Genomic DNA, 21260 nt, shown 5'->3' with positions numbered 1-21260 from the left:
GAAGGTTATTATCAGAAACTACTATAGGGATTTTGATAGGATTTTCTTGAATATACAGACTGATTCATGAGGACGGTTTGTATATGCTCGAAGACAAAAAAAAAAAAGAGTGCATCATGCAGGAACTATTCGCATGGGACGGAAATCAATAGATGTACTGCACACGTACAGGCAAACAAATGATTAAAGTTTCAGGAAAATTTGATGACTTATTCAAGAGAAAGAGCTTCACAAATTGAGCAAGTCAGTAACGCGTCTGTCCACCTTTGACACTTACGCGAGCAGAATGAGATTTTCACTCAGCAGCGGAGTGTGCGCTGATATGAAACTTCCTTGCAGATTAAAACTGTGTGCCTGACCGAGACTCAAAGTCGGGACCTTTGCCTTTCTCGAGAAAGTGCTCTACCATCTGAGCTACCGAAGCATCAACCACAGCCCGTCCTCACAGTTTCACTTTCACCAGTACCTCGTCTCCTACTTTCGAAACTTCACAGAAGCTCGCAGGAGAACTTCTGTGAAGTTTGGAAAGTAAGAGACAAGGTACTGGCGGAAGTGAGGCTGTGAGGACGGGGCGTAAATCGTGCTTGGGTAGCTCAGATGGTAGAGCACTTGCCCGCGAAAGGCAAGGGTCCCGAGTTCGAGTCTCGGTCCGGCACACAGTTTTAATCTGCCAGGAAGTTTCACGTATGCGAGCAGATATTTGGCATGGCATTGATTGATGAAGTTGTTGGATGTCCTCCTGAGGGGTATCGTGCCAAATCCTGCCCAGTTGGCACGTTAGATCATCAAAATCATGAGCTGATTGGGGGGCCCTGACCATACCGCTAAAAACGTTCTTAACTGGGGAGGGGTACATCGAGACTGCTGGCCGAGGTAGGGTTTTGGAAGAACGAAGAGATGCAGTAGAAACTCTCGCCATGTGCGAGTGGGCGTTATCTTGGTGAAATGTAAACCCAAGATGGCTTGTCATGGCGGGCAACGAAACGGGCTATAGATTACAGTTGACGTACTGCCGAGCTGTAAGGGTGCCGTAGATGATAACTAAACGGATCGTGCTACGAAAAGAAATGGCACCGATACCATCACTCCTGGTTTTCAGGCCTTATGGCGGGTGACAGTCAAGTTGGTATCCCACTGCTGTCTGGGGCATCTCTAGCCACATCTTTCGCCTGTAATATCATTGAATGGAGAAGAATTGTCTTTAGTTATAATTCTCGCTTAGAACTGAGCTCAGATGACTAGAGAAGACGTGTCTGAAAACGCCTCAGACAGAGCTGGGATACCACCCTAACTGTCGCCAACGATATGGCCCGACAACCTAGAGTGATGGTCTGGTTGCTATTTCATTCCACAATCAGGACCCCTTGGGTTGTCATCCGCGGCACCCATACAGCACAGCAGTTCGTCGACGTATTCTAAGGCCCGTTTCCCTGTCCTTCACAGCACGCCATCCTGGGCTTACATTTCAGTAAGATAATATCCCCGGCCCCCACACGGAGAGAGTTTTTAATGCCTGTCTTCGTGATTGCAAAACTCTACATTGGTCAGCAAGGTCGCTGGATCGCTCCCAAATTGAGAATGTTTGAAGTATTATGGACAGGGGCCGGCCGGAGTGGCCGTGCGGTTCTAAGCGCTACAGTCTGGAGCCGAGCGACCGCTACGGTCGCAGGTTATTTATCCTGCCTCGGGCATGGATGTGTGTGATGTCCTTAGGTTAGTTAGGTTTAATTAGTTCTAAGCTCTAGGCGACAGATGACCTCAGAAGTTAAGTCGCATAGTGCTCAGAGCCATTTTTTTTATTATGGACAGGACCCTCCAAGCAGTTCAGGATTCTGATGATCTAATGTGCGAATTGGGCAGAATATAACATCCACGATATATATATATATATATATATATATATATATATATATATATATATATACAATATATTTTATTGCGAGTGGAATATGAACGTGTGGAAAATTACGTAACTCAATAATATTCATTCAATTATGTAATATTTCTTAAAAAGATGATAATTATGTAAAACAGAGACAATATTTGTCTCACATTCTTTGTTAATCTATGTCATTCTTTTCTTTTGTTTTGTACCCTTTTGTCGTCTTCTTCTGATGTACATCGCCGACCCAAGACGCGAATCGATTTGAAGTCTGTTGAATGAAAAACTTTTGATGTAAAATTATTGTACTTTTATGTTCATTTGCTGGTAAAAAACAAATAGAGCCAAATGCGTTAATACTATTTACGATTAATTATTAAAAAATCGCTTCCTCTTTTAATTATAATTTTGTATTAATTGTTTTATCATAGCTGCAAGAAGCGCAGCCATTGTTAGTTGCGATTATATAGCAACTTCGTCTGTATTTCTAGTTGAAAATAACATGGGTTTGTGTTAAACCAATTCGCAAAACAATTTAATATTTTTTTATTGGTGGCATCAATTTAAATGATTAACTATTTATTGAGCAAAGGAAAATCTTAATTAAAAAATAAATCCTCTATCTTTTGTTGGCCGCCATCTTAACTTTTATCACAGCGGCAAATTTAAATTACTTGAAACTGCAAACAATATTCCGATGTGTAAGAAATAAATGTGCACCGGTGGTACTGAACTCTATTTATAAAAGAAAAAGTAATCGAATCAGATTGCATTTTCTAAGAACAGTGCTGATGGTATTTATTGTGGAACAAGATTTCATTGCTGATGTATGAGGCCAAAATTAAACTACGGACGAATCACGGAGAAAAATATTTTTGGTAGCACACGTCAGTGTTGTGTACGGGTGGTATTCTATGGTTCCCTTACATGATCAATTTGCTAAGAATAATTAAATCCATCGAAGACAAAAATTATAAAAGCTCTGATGTACGATCTGTAATTTTAGTGATATGAACACAGCTTACAGTCAACATTATTGCACTACGTCAGGTGGAATTCTTGTGCAATTTGAACAAAATAATTATCCGGGAGAAATTGTAATATGAATAATGCATTATACATGTGTATGATATTGTCAGTGTCATTTATAAAATCAAATCAATGGAACTGCTAAAAAAAAAAAAAAAAAAAAAAAAAAAAAACGAGAGTGGATTCAAACTGCAGAATACCCTAGAGTATCGTATCATCCATATTCGTTGCATTTGTCCATGTTGATGATACACAAGAAATCCGCCACAAGAATTAGGTACGATACCCCTCAGGAGGACTCTATCAATCAGTGCCACGCCGACTATCTGCTTGCATAAGTGTCGGAGGTGAGCCAACACCTTTCTGACTTCCTGGATTTGTAAAGCTCTTTCTCTTGAATAAATCATCCATTTTTTCTGTCTGTACATGGACATGAAACCTACCGCTGTCCTTTCCATTCGGATAATGCCTTCGTGGTGCGTCGTTTCTTTCTTGTCTCAGAGCGTACATAATTTACCATTGAAATTGGCTGAAATATTATGAATTAAGGTTCTCCACCTCATTTTTCGGTCTGTATGTGAAGGATAATCACAGGAACTAGTTTAGGAACTTCGACAGGGCTTTCACTAATAGACTGATTGACGAGGAAAGTTTGTGCGAATAATTTATTACCGCTACGCCAGACAAGTTGTCCAGTCATAGATAATGAGCGCTACCCCTACGAAGCCGTGGTGGATCGTTAGTAAACATTGACAATCAGAACTGGAGAATTTTTCACTCATATATATTTTTGTAAAATGACGTTAACAGGCAGAAAATTCATCCATTTATAAATACATTTTTTTGTAGATTCCATTTTAAAGCAAAAGATTTCTTCAAGGAATTGGTATATTGCATTACTTTAGCGAAGTATTTGTGATAACTGGTTCTCAATGCATTGTATTTCAGTAACTGATAATATCAGTAGAGTTACAAATATTGTATGCTGCTGCTTTTGTATTTATATGTTTGTATTTAATAATAAAAATATTTCATTCTTTGAACAGTAAAAGACTGTTTTTAAAGAGTAGCTAATTCTCAAAATAAATAAATAAAAGGGAGAGGGAGAGAGGGAGAGGGAGAGAGAGAGAGAGAGAGAGAGAGAGAGAGAGAGAGAGAGAGAGGAGAGGGAGAAAGAGAGAGAGAGGGAGAGAGAGAAACAACGCTATCAGTTGCTATTTATTCTTCTGTATTGGACTGAAACATGAGTTTTTAAATACAGATATCTGAACATATTCCCAAAATTAAGGAGACTTAATTTTTAAGAGGAATTACCAGAAAATAATAAGAATTAGTAGGAACTAATCACAAGCGACTGAAGTTTTTTTAGAGTGTCCCACAAATTATCAACACAGTATGGCTTCCTATTCAAAAACAGGCCAGTGGATACCCAAATTATTCACACGTTAATGATAATAGCAATAATAATAATAATAATAATAATAATACATTATAGGTTGGTAACCTTACCCCAAGTTGTGACCTGATGACTCCAGAGTCTCTGTCTAAAGAGGGAGAGAGCCCACTTTCACCACCTGTTGTATAATACGATCTGTAGTGGTTAATGCCGAGAAAGTCAGCACTTCCTAGAGATAGAGAAGGAAATTATTGTTGTTTATATTTGACACGTATTCCCAAAATGGTTCAAATGGCTCTGAGCACTATGGGACTTAACTTCTGAGGTCATCAGTCCCCTAGAACTACTTAAACCTTACTAACCTAAGAACATCACACACATCCATGCCCGAGGCAGGATTCGAACCTGCGACCGTAGCGGTCGCGCGGTTCCAGACTTTAGCGCCTCGAACCGCTCGGCCACTCCGGCCGGCGCATTCCCAAAAAACAACTACACTCCTGGAAATTGAAATAAGAACACCGTGAATTCATTGTCCCAGGAAGGGGAAACTTTATTGACACATTCCTGGGGTCAGATACATCACATGATCACACTGACAGAACCACAGGCACATAGACACAGGCAACAGAGCATGCACAATGTCGGCACTAGTACAGTGTATATCCACCTTTCGCAGCAATGCAGGCTGCTATTCTCCCATGGAGACGATCGTAGATATGCTGGATGTAGTCCTGTGGAACGGCTTGCCATGCCATTTCCACCTGGCGCCTCAGTTGGACCAGCGTTCGTGCTGGACGTGCAGGCCGCGTGAGACGACGCTTCATCCAGTCCCAAACATGCTCAATGGGGGACAGATCCGGAGATCTTGCTGGCCAGGGTAGTTGACTTACACCTTCTAGAGCACGTTGGGTGGCACGGGATACATGCGGACGTGCATTGTCCTGTTGGAACAGCAAGTTCCCTTGCCGGTCTAGGAATGGTAGAACGATGGGTTCGATGACGGTTTGGATGTACCGTGCACTATTCAGTGTCCCCTCGACGATCACCAGTGGTGCACGGCCAGTGTAGGAGATCGCTCCACACACCATGATGCCGGGTGTTGGACCTGTGTGCCTCGGTCGTATGCAGTCCTGATTGTGGCGCTCACCTGCACGGCGCCAAACACGCATACGACCATCATTGGCACCAAGGCAGAAGCGACTCTCATCGCTGAAGACGACACGTCTCCATTCGTCCCTCCATTCACGCCTGTCGCGACACCACTGGAGGCGGGCTGCACGATGTTGGGGCGTGAGCGGAAGACGGCCTAACGGTGTGCGGGACCGTAGCCCAGCTTCATGGAGACGGTTGCGAATGGTCCTCGCCGATACCCCAGGAGCAACAGTGTCCCTAATTTGCTGGGAAGTGGCGGTGCGGTCCCCTACGGCACTGCGTAGGATCCTACGGTCTTGGCGTGCATCCGTGCGTCGATGCGGTCCGGTCCCAGGTCGACGGGCACGTGCAGCTTCCGCCGACCACTGGCGACAACATCGATGTACTGTGGAGACCTCACGCCCCACGTGTTGAGCAATTCGGCGGTACGTCCACCCGGCCTCCCGCATGCCCACTATACGCCCTCGCTCAAAGTCCGTCAATTGCACATACGGTTCACGTCCACGCTGTCGCGGCATGCTACCAGTGTTAAAGACTGCGATGGAGCTCCGTATGCCACGGCAAACTGGCTGACACTGACGGCGGCGGTGCACAAATGCTGCGCAGCTAGCGCCATTCGACGGCCAACACCGCGGTTCCTGGTGTGTCCGCTGTGCCGTGCGTGTGATCATTGCTTGTACAGCCCTCTCGCAGTGTCCGGAGCAAATATGGTGGGTCTGACACACCGGTGTCAATGTGTTCTTTTTTCCATTTCCAGGAGTGTATATTATAGATGTGGATCATATGGTTCGATGCAAATCACCATACTTGCTTGTGTTGGCCTTTCCGTACTGAACAGCTACACCTTGAACATACAAGCCAAAAAATAAAAAGCAGAAACAATATCGTTAGGAAACTTGCTGAGACAACATGCCGGGAGGAGGGAAGGATATTGTGCTCCCGAGTGGTTCAAAAGCGCAATCGTTAGAAAACTGGTGTACAAATTCAATAAAACCATGGGGAAAATAACTAATACTTTAACATCCGCCCCACACCGAGGTTACCTGTGCTCTACAACTCTGGACAAGATGCAAAGAGGAATTTTCGCGAGATTCGAAGAAATTTCATGAGCTAAAAAAGTGAAATGACCGTCTGCGCACTGATAGCTGGAAGTTCCCACCTGAAGAAGTTTGGTCGCCGAGTTGCAAGTCTTATCAGTTGACGCTACATTGGGCGAGAAAATCTCCGACCCGGCTGGGAACAGAACGAGGGCCTGCTGCATGGCGGTCAGATGCGCTGACCACTCAGCTAAGGAGGCGGACTTGTCGTGACGTCATGAGCACAAACCATGTACCTCAAGATCGATAGAAATTTCGGAAAACAAACTGGGATATCGTTCCTGGGAGGTTTCAGTACCGGAAAATCTTGCATTTGTAGTAATTTCTGGGATTGAATCTTCCCAAGAACGGACAGACTATGCGAGCTGCAACTCCCTGAAGAACAAGTGGGCTGTGACTGTGCAGAGCCTAAGCACACTGCAGACTACAGACTGTAAGACTGCCCAGCTAGGAAATATCGAAGACCTATGAGAGACATGATCGAAGCAACCCATCCTGCAATTACGTGATTGACGGTATTGGACTTACAAATCTAATATAACGTTACACAACTAAAAATAATATATGTTATATTTCTGTAATTTTATAGTATAGTTTCAAACTCTGCATACAGCTATTTCATATTTCCATATGATAAATTAATAGATAATAAAGTGCAGTCTATATTCATTTGAACCTGACTTTGAAGCCTCGGTCTGCAAAATGCTTTCAAGCCTCGGTCATCACCTGCAATTTTTACCTGCCTCGCTCCTTCTCCCCCAACCTCTCCCACCCCAATCCCTCCATTAACATATTAAATATTCCTTTATGGCTCGAGATACCACTGTCAACCTATCCCTTTTTTAGTCAAATTGTACTTTGAAGCTCTTTTCTCTCTGATACGAATCAGCACCTTCTCGTTAGTTGCTCGATCTACTTACCAGACCTTCAGCATTACTCTGTAACATCACATTTCAAACGCTTCTATTGTTCGCATTGAGTCATCGAAGATGGATATCCTTCTAATAGCAAGAAGCTGCGAGTGAACTTAAAAGACTTAAAATATACATAAGTGAATGTGGTGAAGGTACTAGAAGAAAGGCCGAAAAACAAGCAAAAGCCCTAAATAATAAACTGAAAGACACGAAATAAGCCAAAGAAGCAGAGCAACACTGAGAATGGAAAGCCAAGAAATATGAGTGTGGAATATTACTATTGCAACTGAAATAAAGTTACTGGAGAAGAGTATAATAGTCTGGGCAATATTATAAGAAGAAGCATGAAGACGAAGTAACACACGAGTAGGTACATTAATATTAAATGATAAAATTCTGAAAAACCAAGTAGACTACTTGAATACTGATTTCGTTTGCAATGTAACATAGACCTCAGTTCACTATCGTAATGTGGCAGTTACTATCTGCTTAATTTTCCGTATTGATGTTGTGCAGACAAACAATGTGGATGCTGGGATCACAATATATGTCATCTGTTGGCGAATATGGCAACTATGACCATCTGTTTATAGGTCTGAACGTAACTGGTGACATATAATGGCTATAGAAATATGTAAAGAAGATTGCACTCAAATACAAACAGAAATGTCAGTGTAAAAAATCAGTATTTTTAACAGGCTTAGATAAGTATAACACGCAGCCTGAAGTACTGCTTGTGAAAATACGTATAGTAGCGTTTCAAGATGCTTTTGTAAATGTTTAAATGACTGAGTATCTTTAGCGAGCACAGACATATAAGAGTGAACTGTCGTGGAATCGCCCTCAAGTGCACCAAGAAATGTGCATACGTATGGAAGTGTACAGGCGAGTTTTTATGGGGGATACTGGTACATAATCACCGAAGGATAGAGCTTTGTATTCAAGTCATAGCTGAGAAACATTAATATACGTTACGCATTGTGGGAAAGTGCTTTAAACACCAAATATTGTGCAACAGAATAGTACATTGTACATGGCTATGAAAGAGTGCAGCTACGTGTGTTTGTAGCCGCGCATATGCACCAGTACGTGATGTCGAGAGTTTTAGAGTAAATGGCGTAAGACAAGCTTTCAAAAGGCACAGAGTTTGAAAAACAAATTAGTATCAAATGTGTGACAGTGCCTTGTCTAACTCACCTAATCCAGACCACTCCAGCTACCAATCATAAAGACTTATTGAACGGATATTATGGTGACTCAGCTATCTTCATCTCTTATATACTAATAACAAAACTGCAAAACTGTCGTGTCTGTCTGTCTCTTTCTTCGAACGCGATAATCTCCAAAACTGCTAGACGAATTGTCATGAGGATTTGACAGGTAGCTTGAGCATAGCTTAAGACAACGTAAAAGCTTTATTTCATCAAAATTGGATCACGCAAGAAAAAGATGGTATTTAAAGTTTTACCTAAAACTGTCGTGTCTTTTTGTCTGTTTGAACTCGCTAATCTCGAAAACTACTAGCCGAATTTTCGTAGGCTTTTCACAGGCAACTTCAGCGTAGCTTCGGGGAACGTACAAGCTTTACTTAATCAAAATCGGATAACGAAAACAGAATGTCGTGATTTAAAGATTTATAAAAAGACCGTCGTGTCTATCTGTCTAGTTTTTCACGTATTTAAATGTTTATGACGTGGTATCCTCTGAACTATGTGCCTAACAGTAATATAATTTTGCAGGTATCTTCAGTGATATATGTGGCTACTGTTTGCAAATGTGTTGCGAATAGAGTTATTAGAAAGGAAGCAATAAATCAAAACATTATAGATAATGCTGAAATTTTACTGCATGAACAACTAATATGTAGTAAGCGAAAACTTTTTTCTTTTCATAGTTTTGTGTTAAACTTTTAACAAGGGAGCATACCTCTTAATGAGTAGTTTACGACAGCATTTTAATTTTTTAAATTTGTTCAATAGTTACGTGAAATACTGAAAATCAACTTTTTGTTGCCACTGGAAACTATTACATAGGCAACACGGAACTGGATCTTTCAATCACGAAGCATGAAATATGAACCATGAACCGCGTTATCCCTTTGATAATATACCGGGTGATCAAAAAGTCAGTATAAATTTGAAAACTGAATAAATCACGGAAGAATGTAGATAGAGAGGTTCAAATTGACACACATGTTTTGAATGACATGGGGTTTTATTAGAACCAAAACAATACAAACGTTCAAAACATGTCCGACAGATGGCGCTTCATCTGATCAGAATAGCAGTAATTAGCATAACTAAGTAAGACAAAGCAAAGATGATGTTCTTTACAGGAAATTCTCAATATGTCCACCATCATTCCTCAACAATAACTGTAGTCGAGGAATAATGTTGTGAACAGCACTGTAAAGCAAGCCCGGAGTTATGGTGAGGCATTGGCGTCGGATGTTGTCTTTCAGCATCCCTAGAGATGTCGGTCTATCACGATACACTTGCGACTTCAGGTAACCCCAAAGCCAATAATCGCACGGACTGAGGTCTGGGGACCTGGGAGGACAAGCATGACGAAAGTGGCGACTGAGCACACGATCATCACCAAACGGCGCGCGCAAGAGATCTTTCACGCGTTTAGCAATATGGGGTGGAGCGCCATTCTGCATAAACATCGTACGTTCCAGCAGGTGTTTATCAGCCAGGCTGGGGATCATGCGATTCTGTAACATATCGGCGTACCTCTCACCCGTCACAGTAGCAGTTACAAAAAAAGAATCACGCATTTCCTCGAAGAAAAAAGGCCCGATAACCGTAGATGTGGTAAATCCAACCCATACCGTGACTTTCTCGTCGTGCAATGGAGTTTCCACGACAGTTCTAGGATTTTCGATAGCCCAAATTCTGCAGTTGTGGAGGTTGACAGACCCTCGGAGCGTGCAATGAGATTCGTCGGTCCACCACACGTTACTCAACCAATCGTCATCTTCCGCCATCTTTTGAAACGCCCACCCCGCAAATGCCCTCCGCTTCACTAAATCGCCAGGTAACAGTTCATGATGCCGATGGATTTTGTACGAGTAGCATCGGAGGGTGCGCCTAAGTGCCAACCAAACAGTAGTGTATGGAACACCGGTGCGACGTGCGACTGAACGAGCGCTGACTTCGCCGTGCATAGACGAACCCGCTACAATCTCCATTTCTTCCTGAACTGTCTCAGCAGCATTACGCCTTGTGCTCGGTCGTCCACTACGGGGTCTATCGCCTAAACAACCCGTGGCTTCGAACTTCGAAATCATTCTCGCCACAGCTGCAATTGCCAACGGACCTTTACCCGTTCGAATCCCCTTCTATGGCGATAGGATCGTAACGCTGAACCAGCACATTCCTCATTCTGATAATACAGCTTCACTAAAAGCGCCTTTTCAGGTAACGTCAACATGCTGCGACTGCTGGCGTATCTGATTCTCTCTCTCGTTACAGCTCTTTTTATACACGATTGTCATGCGCAGTCACTGACGTTTTGCTGTACAGCGCCATCTGTCGGACATTTTATGACCTTTGTTTTTTTTTGTTCTAATAAAACCCCATGTCATTCCAAGCATGTGTGTCAATTTTTACCTCTCTAACTACATTATTCCGTGGTTTATTAAGTTTTCAAATTTATCCTTACTTTTTGATCACCCGATAGATGCGGCCGCCAGTTCTACCGTTGTAAAACCGGTAACGAGTTTGTTTTGGAAACCTGTGCCTGTGTGTACCTACTGCGTACGTTGAGATCTTTACCTGATGTCAATAAGGCACCTACTATTTTTAGTTGGTACACAAGAGCGGCGCGGCATTAAAAGCGCTGAAATTCTTTACACGTGAATAAGCGCGATCTCCCAACTGAGAACTGATCGATGCGTGACGCAGCCACAGTCGACCTCCCAACACTGGGTGCGCCCTGTTATCAGATCAACTACACAAGCGGATGAAGAGAGGCACGAAGGATGAGTATTCGTGTCTCGTTCACAATGAAGTCATTACAAAAGGTGCGTAGGTTCGGATTCGAAAGCAGTGAGGATGAAAAACGGCCGTTACCTTCTCACAAGAACGGACTCATCATTTGTCTCAAGTGCTTAATGCATGTATGGGACAAAAAACTCTGCGTCATCTGTTTACTTTACAAGTTAATTCAGAAACTATTTTACACAAGTTAATTTTGCTGCGTATTTGCAAATGAGGGTATTCAATGAGAAGCGACTACATAGTTTAATAACGAGATTATGGACGTTATTCTTGTAGTTTATGCAGGAGAACTCACAAACTGTTTATGCAGGATGGGCCAGAAGTCACGATCGGATATGTTTAATGTTATTGCATTGAAGGAAGGAGCATCATGAAAGACAAACAGGAAAATGATACATGCAGGAATGGAATAACACAGAAACGAATGTTCTTACATACTCTTCCATATTTCGTACTCTCTCTGCATACTGACCATCATTCTCGGCGCAGTGTTGGATTTACTGCGTCTACTTTCCTGGCACAGTATTTCCGAAGTGATCATTCTCAGGGTTGTCTTTCGCCCATATATAAACATTTCGAGACCACGAATTAAGATAATCTACACATTCATCTGTAACCACACCCTTACAGCGAGCCGCTTATCTTTGAAAAGCTGCATGTAACTATTCGCATGAATCACGTCGCGTATTCATATCATGATCACTTAACTCATTGATGCCAGCGGGCCGAAATGAACAGCAACGTTATTTCTTCATCCAACGACGCAAGGAAGCTGTGGGGGATCTTTATATCCACTGACCGCTGCCTTGTCGATTTTGTTAGCCAACGGAATGCATTATCGTTGTCATATTTCTCGGATCTTCAAAAAAAAAAAAAAAATGGTTCAAATGGCTCTGAGCACTATGGAACTTAACTTCTGAGGTCATTAGTCCCCTAGAACTTAGAACTACTTAAACCTAACTAACCTAAGTCCATCACACACATCCATGCCCGAGGCAGGATTCGAACCTGCGACCGCAGCAGCAGTGCAGTTCCAGACCGTAGCGCCTAGAACCCTCGGCCACCTTGGCCGGCTCGAATCTTCCAGTCTGTCACAGGCCCAGCTGCAAAGGCCTTTCTTTTCAGTTTCCGAAGATTAGACTCCGTTGCGACTTCTTTTTTGAGGCAATTAGAAAGGCTTTCCATAATTTCATCAGATGTCCCACTCGTTCGTTTCTGTCCATGCTAAGAAGAAGAAATTTTTCAATTGTGAATCTCCTTGTATCCGCCATTGTAATAAAAATATTTACAACAGTATCACATTGGTACCAAAAAACAAGAAAACAAAAACACGATCACGTGGTGTAGCATTCGCCGGAACCACAAGGCGAAACAATACGACCACATGCTGTATTTTCACGGAGTGACGGCTGCATTATTGTAATTTGAGTGACCTTTCCCAGAAGACAAATGTGCTAAGGACAAAGAGCATTATTTTCAACCTACAGAGTGGCGCACGAAATGTGTTACCATTTTGTTTTTGAATATAAACTTTATCGTCAATACAATCTGAAAGGAACATATACTACAATGAAGAGCCGTTCATGGAGATTTGTTCTTACTCAGCACATGCTCAATATGTCCACCATTTCGTTTCCTAACTTCCTTCAAACGAACACTGAAGTTAGTGATTACCCTACGGCACATGTCTTCCGTAATTTCACTGCAAGCTTGAAGAATAAGTCTTCCGAGCTCCATTAAATCACGTGGATGTTTCGGGAAAATTTTTTCCTTTAGGTACCCCCAAAGAAAAAAAGTCACATGGATTGAGGTCTGGACTATTGGGGGCCAATTTTGTCCGTCATTGAAGCGACCTGGAAACCTGAGTGAAATGATCCGCATGTCGAAATGCTCGTGTAAAAACTACAACACAGTGTTTGCAGTATGTGGCCTTGCTCCACCTCCCATGAACCACTGCGTGTTGAAGGGCAAGGCAGTAGGAAGAAGCTGTGGAATGAAGCTATTGCGAAGCATGTTCAAATAACGCTCGCTGTTCACAGTTTCTTCAAAGAAAAAGGGTCCAATAAGTCCGTGACTGGAAACTGCTGCCCACGCTGTAATCCTCGGAGCATAATGTTGTCGTTCACGAAGCACTTGTGGGTTTTCAGTGGCCCAAAAGCGTTCATTTTGTTCGTTAACCACACCGTCTAAATGAAAATGCGCTTCGTCTGAAAACCAAACGTTGTTGAGAGTTTCTTCCCTATCCTCCGCCCACTGAGCAAACAGTAGTCTCTGCTGCTTGTGTTCTTCAGTGAGCTTCTGTGCACAGGTGATCTTGTGTGGGTACATATGGAGGTCACTTTTAAGAATGCGTTGAACGGAGCGTCTGGATATTCCCAGTTACACTGCTGCCTTTCTACACGATTTCCCGAGGCTTCTCTGTACAGCAACTTGTACCGCTTCAATAATCTCCGGCGAACAAACAGGCTTAGGCCGAGGTCGCTTCGCTTACAATACTGTTCCTACCTGTACAAATTTATCGGACAACCTGTGGATGGTCTTCTTGCAAGGGACCCATCGTGTGTTAAACTGTTGTCGAAAACGTCTCTGACTGACAACAAGGCTTTTCGTTTCATGAAAAAGTAAAAGCCGATCGTTGCCGTGTCGTCGGTCTTCCATTGTCAGCCATTGCTGCTTACTAGTCTCCTAGCGGCAGTATCGTGAATTACACGTCATTTGGTAACTCATTTGTTTTTCCAAGGTCTGCTGGTACTGCTGTAGAGATCCATCGGGATATCTAATGTGCGTCGTAAATTGTGAAAGAAACAATTGGTAACACATTTCGTGCGCCCCTGTAGAATACATTTCCACATCCATAAACACAAAATTATATGTTAAGTTACTTGAATATCTTTCGAATGTGACTTTTGACCCACCCTGTAGATCTGAAATGCACAACGAAGGCGCTTCTCTACTAATAGCGCTTTAATTCTTTACATCTTCGTGCATGCGTTCAAGCATTTAGCAGTCAAGGAGAGCTGGAAATAAAAAATGGGACCTTCGAAATGACATAACCCTTTTCTTTTTTTCGATTACTGCAGTCGAAAAACGTGCTCTGCTGGGTCCGTTCAACATAGGACGGAATAGGAAAATTATTACACGGAAAACAACTGGGAACTGGTTAAAGTACATACACACCGACAAGCCAAAACATTGTGAGCATTGCCCACCGCGACGTTGGATGCTCTCTGGTGGCTTTGCGGGCATATTAAGCAGTAAAAAAAGTGTGAAAGCAGAGCATACACGCATGGAGGACCACCATTGCGAAGATATGGGCTGTAAATGGAGAAATCCACTGGGGTAAGCGATTTTGACAAAGAGCAGATTATTATTACGCAGAGCCTGTGAACACCTATCTCGGAAACGGCGAAACTAGTCGAATGTTCACGTGCTACTGTCCTGAGCATCTATGGAAAGAGGTAGAAGGACGGTGAAATACAATTAGGCGCTAAATTGTTGGATGTCCACGCAGAACGTGGTGTTTCGAGGCTTGTATACTCTGTAAAGTAGGATAGATGGTAATCTGCGGCATCTCTGCCGACAGAGCACAATACTGGTGAACGCACATGTGTTTCGAGGAATAATGTTCATTGTACGAGGTGAACGGCGGTTGGAAACGAGTAGCCCGCCACTGACGGAATCTGGTGGGAGCAGTATTACGCTGTCTGAGACATTCTCCTGTGCTTGCATATGACCTGTGGTACTAATCTAAGAGACGTTGACAGTTGCGAATCACATGCATCCCCTCATGCTAGATGTCACCCCTGACAGCGATGATATCTTTTAGTAGTACACTGAAGAGCCAAAGAAACTGGTACACCTGCCAAATATCATGTAGGGCCTCGGGGAGCATGCAGAAGTGTCGCAACACGACGTCGCATGGACTCAACTAATGTCTGAAGTAGTGCTGGAGGAAACAGACACCATGAGTCCAACAGGACAGTCCATAAATCCGTAACAGTACGAGGAGGTGGAGATCTCTTCTGAACAGCACGTTGCAAGGATTCCCAGATATGCTCAATAGTGTTCATGTCGGGGGAGTTTGGTGGCCAGTGGAAGTGTCTAAACTCAGAAGAGTGTTCCTAGCCTCCACCAGCATGAAATTCCCTTGCTGACATGCAGGGTCCATGGATTAATGAGGTTGTCTTCATACCCGTACGCGTCCATCCGCTCGATGCAATTTGAAACGAGACTCGTCCGACCAGGCAACATGTTTCCAGTCATCACCATTCCAGTATCGTTGTTGACGGCCCAGGCGAGGCGTAAAGCTTTGTGTCGTGCAGTCATCAAGGCGACACGAGTGGGCCTTCGGCTCCGAAAGCCAATATCGATGATGTTTCGTTGAATGGTTCGCATGCTGACGCTTGTTGATGACCCAGCACTGAAATCTACAGCAATTTGCGGAATGGTTGCACTTCTGTCACGCTGAACGATTCTCTTCAGTCGCCGTAGGTCCCGTTCTTGCAGGATCTTTTTCCGGCCGCAGAGATGTCGGAGATTTGATGTTTTACCGGAGTCCTGATATTCACGGTACACTCGTGAAATGGTCGAACGGGAAAATCCCCACGCCATCGCTACCTTGGAGATGCTGTGTCCCATCGCTCGTGCGCCGACTAAAACACCATGTTTAAACTCACTAAATGTTGATAACCTGCCACTGTAGCAGCAGTAACCGATCTAACAACTGCGCCAGACTCTTGATGTCATATATAGGTGTTGACGACCGCAGCACCGTATTCTGCCAGTATATGTATGGCTCAAATGGCTCTGAGCACTATGCGACTTAACTTCTGAGGTCATCAGTCGCCTAGAACTTAGAACTAATTAAACCTAACTAACCTAAGGACATCACACACATCCATGCCCGAGGCAGGATTCGAACCTGCTTCCGTAGCGGTCGCTCGGATCCAGACTGTAGCGCCTAGAACCGCACGGCCACTTCGGCCGGCCCAGTGTACGTATCTCTGTATTTGAATACGCATGCCTATACCAGTTTCTTTGGTGCTTCAGTATATAATTGCTCGTGCCTCGGAGCGAGAACCATGATACAGTAGTTTGAGGAGCATTATGGTGAACTCACGTTGACGTCTCAGGCCGCGCGGAGTAGCCGTGCGGTCTTGAGCGCCTTGCCACGGTTCGCGTGGCTCCCTCAGTCGGAAGTTCGTGTCCTCCCTTGGGCATGGGAGTGTGTGTGTGTGTGTGTGTGTGTGTGTGTGTTGTCCTTAGTGTACGTTAATTTAATTTAGTTTAAGTAGTGTGTAAGCCTAGGGACCGATGACCTCAGCAGTTAGTTTGGTCCCCTATTACTTACCAAAAATTTCCAAAACTTGACGTCTGAGTGACCAATTTCGCCTTATATAAATAGTATGCAACCCATCTGAGTCACTGTCGAGCGCCATCACTGCCTACGCAAATAGCGAATGTACGTCGACGCATAATGCCACATACCTCCAAAAACCTACCAACAAACTGTCGGATCCCTGATATGCAGAATCAGTGATGAATTTCGTTCCAAAGATGGACACACAAGTTATTAAGCAGGTATCATAAAGTTTTTGCTCATCAGAGTGTTTGAGTGAAAGTAACACATATGCGCCAGGAAAAGTCGCAGCAGCTTGTAGGCAGGTCTGCCTGAACTACCACCTCGCCCTCTTACCACGTTAACAGTGAAACATGTGATGTTTGCCGTTAGGACTTTGCAGGTCATGTTGCGCATACACATAGGGCACTTTACTCTTACCTCACCCATCGCCCCTCTCACAGCACACATCTCATGGTTTGACCATAGTATTAACTACATGCAGAAAGCTCCCAGATTGGTTGGTCTGTGTTTAGAACTCTCAGTTTCAAAGCTATTAACGCTTTAGCAGCTCCAAAATAGTTTAACATACCGTCTGATTGCTCAATAATGTGAAGAGTGAAAGAGACGAAACCTTGTCTGAAGCAATGCGTTCTGATCACTGGCATGTTCGCTCGCTACGCATGTTGGATAGAAGCGCCCAAATGGTGAAAAAAAACGAATAGTAGAGTTTATCGTCCCGTCGAAGTTGTTAAGTTCGCTCGCTACGCATGTTGGATAGAAGCGCCCAAATGGTGAAAAAAAACGAATAGTAGAGTTTATCGTCCCGTCGAAGTTGTTAAAAACGGAACACAAACTTGAACAGGGCAATGGTAGGGAAGAAATTCGACTGTGCTCCTTTCAAATGAACTGTCCCATGAATTTTCTTCGTCGATACAGAGAAACCATGGGGAACAAAAAGCTGGGTGGCCAGGCAGGGATTTGAAACTACTAATCCTGAATGCGAGTCCAATGTCACCCTATCGAGTCTAGAGTCGTGCATGTTGCAGGTTTCAGCCAGGACAACCCGTGTGTCGCGGCCTAACCCATCCAATGTACAAGCCAGCTTGTCTCGACTACGAGACTGCAGCTTTGCGTAACGCGATGGGCCACCCGTCGCTTCCCCAGCTTGCATGGTTTGCTGTCGAGGCTACTCGCCGAGCCTGCTTGATGAGGTTTATTTTGAGTTATTTATCCTTCTGTGACTGGTCTTCTCACTGATTTGATAAGGCCCTCCAGGAATTCTGCTCTTGTGTTAACAGCCTCTTCACCTGCCCGTAGTAGTTGCACCCAAAATCCTCAATTATTTTCCAATCTCTGTCTTCCCCCTACAATTTTTTACCTTCTACAGCTCCCTCAAGTACCATCGATGTTATTTCTTGAAGTCTTCAGGCATGTCCTGTCATCCTGTGGCTTCTTCTTGTCAAAATTGTCCAAATGTTCGGCTCATCGCCTATTCTGCAGAGAACTTCGATGCTTCTTGTCTTATCAGTCCACTTAATTTTCATCATCCTTCTATAGTCCCACATCTCAAATGCTTCCGTTCTCTTCTTTTCAGGTTTACCATAGCAGTGATTCGCTTCTATGCAATATTGTGCTCCAAACGTATAGCCTTAGAAATTTCTTCCTCAAATCCCTATACATAAAAGGAATTGTCCTGACTGATTCATTGACTCATCACTGCCCAGACCAGACTGCTAAGGATAGAAACGCGAAATTTGGAGAAGGTGTTGACCTTGTGCTGTAGGCATCGTTTCCCGCAGTCAGTGATTCGCTTCTGTGCAGTATTGTGTTCCAAGCATAATTTCTTAGAAATTTCTTCCTCAAATCTCTATACATAAAAGGAAATGTCCTGACTGATTTACTGACCCATCACTGTCCAGTCTAAACTGTTTAGGATAGAAACTTTAAATCTGGAGAGGGTGTTGGACCTTATGCTGTAGGCATCGTTTAAGAAGGCATTTTTCGAAATAGGGGATGAAAAGTTTTTTTAAATATGTGTCACTATTAAGAGGATTTTTAAGCTAGAACTACGAAAATTGATATTTTATTTCTCGGACAGAAATAAAAAAGTATGTCTTTCAGCGTTTTTGGAAATTCTTCCCTAAGTGAGTGAAATATGGGACTAAAAGTTTTACGAAAATATTTCATTAAGAAAGCTGAATCGCTTTTTGGTTAGAAGTACTCGTACATTCGAAAAGGTCATGCTTCCATGCCCTTAATTAACGTGAAAAGTTTAGAAAAAAATGGCTCAAATGGCTCTGAGAACTATGGGACTTAACTGCTGTGGTCATCAGTCCCCTAGAACGTAGAACTACTTAAAGCTAACTAACCTAAGGACATCACACACATCCATGCCCGAGGCAGGATTTGAACCTGCGTCCGTAGCGGTCGCGCGGTTCCAGACTGTAGCACCTAGAACCGCTCGGCCACCCCGGCCGGCAAAAGTTTAGAAAGTGTTGCAATTTGTGTGTGTGAAATCTTACGGGACTTAACTGCTAAGGTCATCAGTCCCTAAGCTTACACACTACTTAACCTAAATTATCCTAAGGATAAATACACACGCCCATGCCCGATGGAGGACTCGAACCTCCGCCGGGACTAGCCGCACAGACCATGACTGCGGCGCCCCAGACCGCTCGGCCAATCCCGCGCGGCTTGCAATTTGTGAACTAAGAAAATAAAGGTGTCTAACATTCACCTCGACAATTCAGCTTTATCAGAGTTGCGTAGAATAAGAAATGTATCTTTAATACACTAATTTTTAAGTAGGCATAATATATGTCAATAAAATTATTTTTGTTCCAGTTACTACACAAACTAACCAGTACTGAAGACAAGATAGATACCACGTTTAAATTCGATTCCATGTACAAGAATGCCCGTTTGAAATGAGAGAATTCAGTACAGGCTATACTGGTGCTAATAATTGCTATAGAACCACTGTAAGAGGTCCGAGCAGATGTAATACAGATGTAATTTTATGTAAGAGGTTCGAGCAGATGTAATTTCGATGTATTGCTCATGCGCTGCCTGCGATATGCAAGGTATAAGAGAATCGCTGAGCAGAGAGCAGTGTTGACTCAGTACGAACTGTGTAGCGGTAGCAGTAAGTTGTTGCTAGTCTGTGTCTGGTCTGGAGTCTGCTCTGGTCTGGTATAGTGTATCATGTTGGCTGGGCCGGTCGCGGTGCAGCGATGCCGGAGCCTGACTATTATTGTATAAGAAAGCAATAACGTGTAAAAGAAATAAATTAAACAAACCACAGTGGATTACTATGAAATGGGAATTTCACCTTCGGAATGAACGAAAGAAGATGCAATACCTCGTCATGAAGAGTAAATGGGTCTGAATTAACAAGCGTTAACAAGAATATACTATACACATCGTATGATAGCAGTCTTAACTAATTATTTTTCTTTCAGAATACGAGGCGATTGATGCAGGCTGTCAGACAGAACTACACATCTTAGTTTTAGTGATGAAATATGCTAGAAACAAGAAACTCTATACTATGAATAGTTGTATGAAGTAAACGGTGATATGAATAATGAAGTGTCTTTTTTGCAGATGATAATGAATGATGATGAATAGTTATATGAAGAATATGCTAATATGAATAATGAAGTTTTTCTTTGCAGGTGATAATAGTGATAAATTTTATATGGCCACTTAACGCACCACTTTTAAGTTATTCTTTGCAGATGAGAATAACGATGAAGTTTATATATTTACTGTTAGTTAAGAAATGCTATGTAGTTATTTACGTATTTGTTGCAGTTCGTCTTGACAGTATGTCTTATGTCGCATGGTATAATGACTGAATGTTTTGGAAAGGACAGCTAGAGTACATACATATTGAGTACACGTTTCATTACCTGTTAATTCGAAGTTCACTACTTTTCAGCATAATATGCGTTTCTTCTTTCAGCTTAATAATCCATTTTGTATTTTTTCTAGGAGAAGCTATTCATGAAATTAATGTGCTATAAGCAGTTAGTCATTAAACCTGTTCTAGTACTTGAATTTTTTTACCCATTTGTGTGTAACATTCATGAATGTGATCACATATACTCCACTTGTTTCATAACCTTGCTACAGCTGACTCAGACGAATGACGTTACTAATCGCTATTTGCAGCAATAAGTCAAAGCAAATATTTTCATGCCCCAGCAATTAATTATCGATCCCAACGCAATGCATTGCTAGCACAAAAAAAAATGTATTACCAGTCCCAAATAATGCTACCAGTTTAAGAGAGTTCTGAGTAATACTGAATGATGTTTTCTAACCACAGACCTTGAGTAATAGTTACAGTGTGTTACATTTTAAATATGTCCTATGTCACTGGAATGATGAGTTCTGAGTAATACTGAATGATGTTTTGCAAAAATGTATAAATGCTATGC

At 42.8% G+C, this 21260-nt stretch overlaps 1 protein-coding gene across 1 annotated transcript in view; it reads right to left on the bottom strand.

Annotated features, from left to right (window-relative positions):
- LOC124623026 (myrosinase 1-like) overlaps positions 1–21260 on the bottom strand; it is a 133665-nt gene that overhangs the window by 23491 nt on the left and 88914 nt on the right. Inside the window, exon 8 of the mRNA XM_047148817.1 lies at positions 4421–4536. Within this exon, the coding sequence (XP_047004773.1) occupies positions 4421–4536 (116 nt within the window). The remainder of the gene's footprint in view (positions 1–4420; positions 4537–21260) is intronic.

Source organism: Schistocerca americana, chromosome 7, assembly GCF_021461395.2.
Source record: "Schistocerca americana isolate TAMUIC-IGC-003095 chromosome 7, iqSchAmer2.1, whole genome shotgun sequence".
Classification (NCBI taxonomy): Eukaryota; Metazoa; Arthropoda; class Insecta; order Orthoptera; family Acrididae; genus Schistocerca; species Schistocerca americana.
This window is presented reverse-complemented; position numbering and strand designations above follow the sequence as displayed.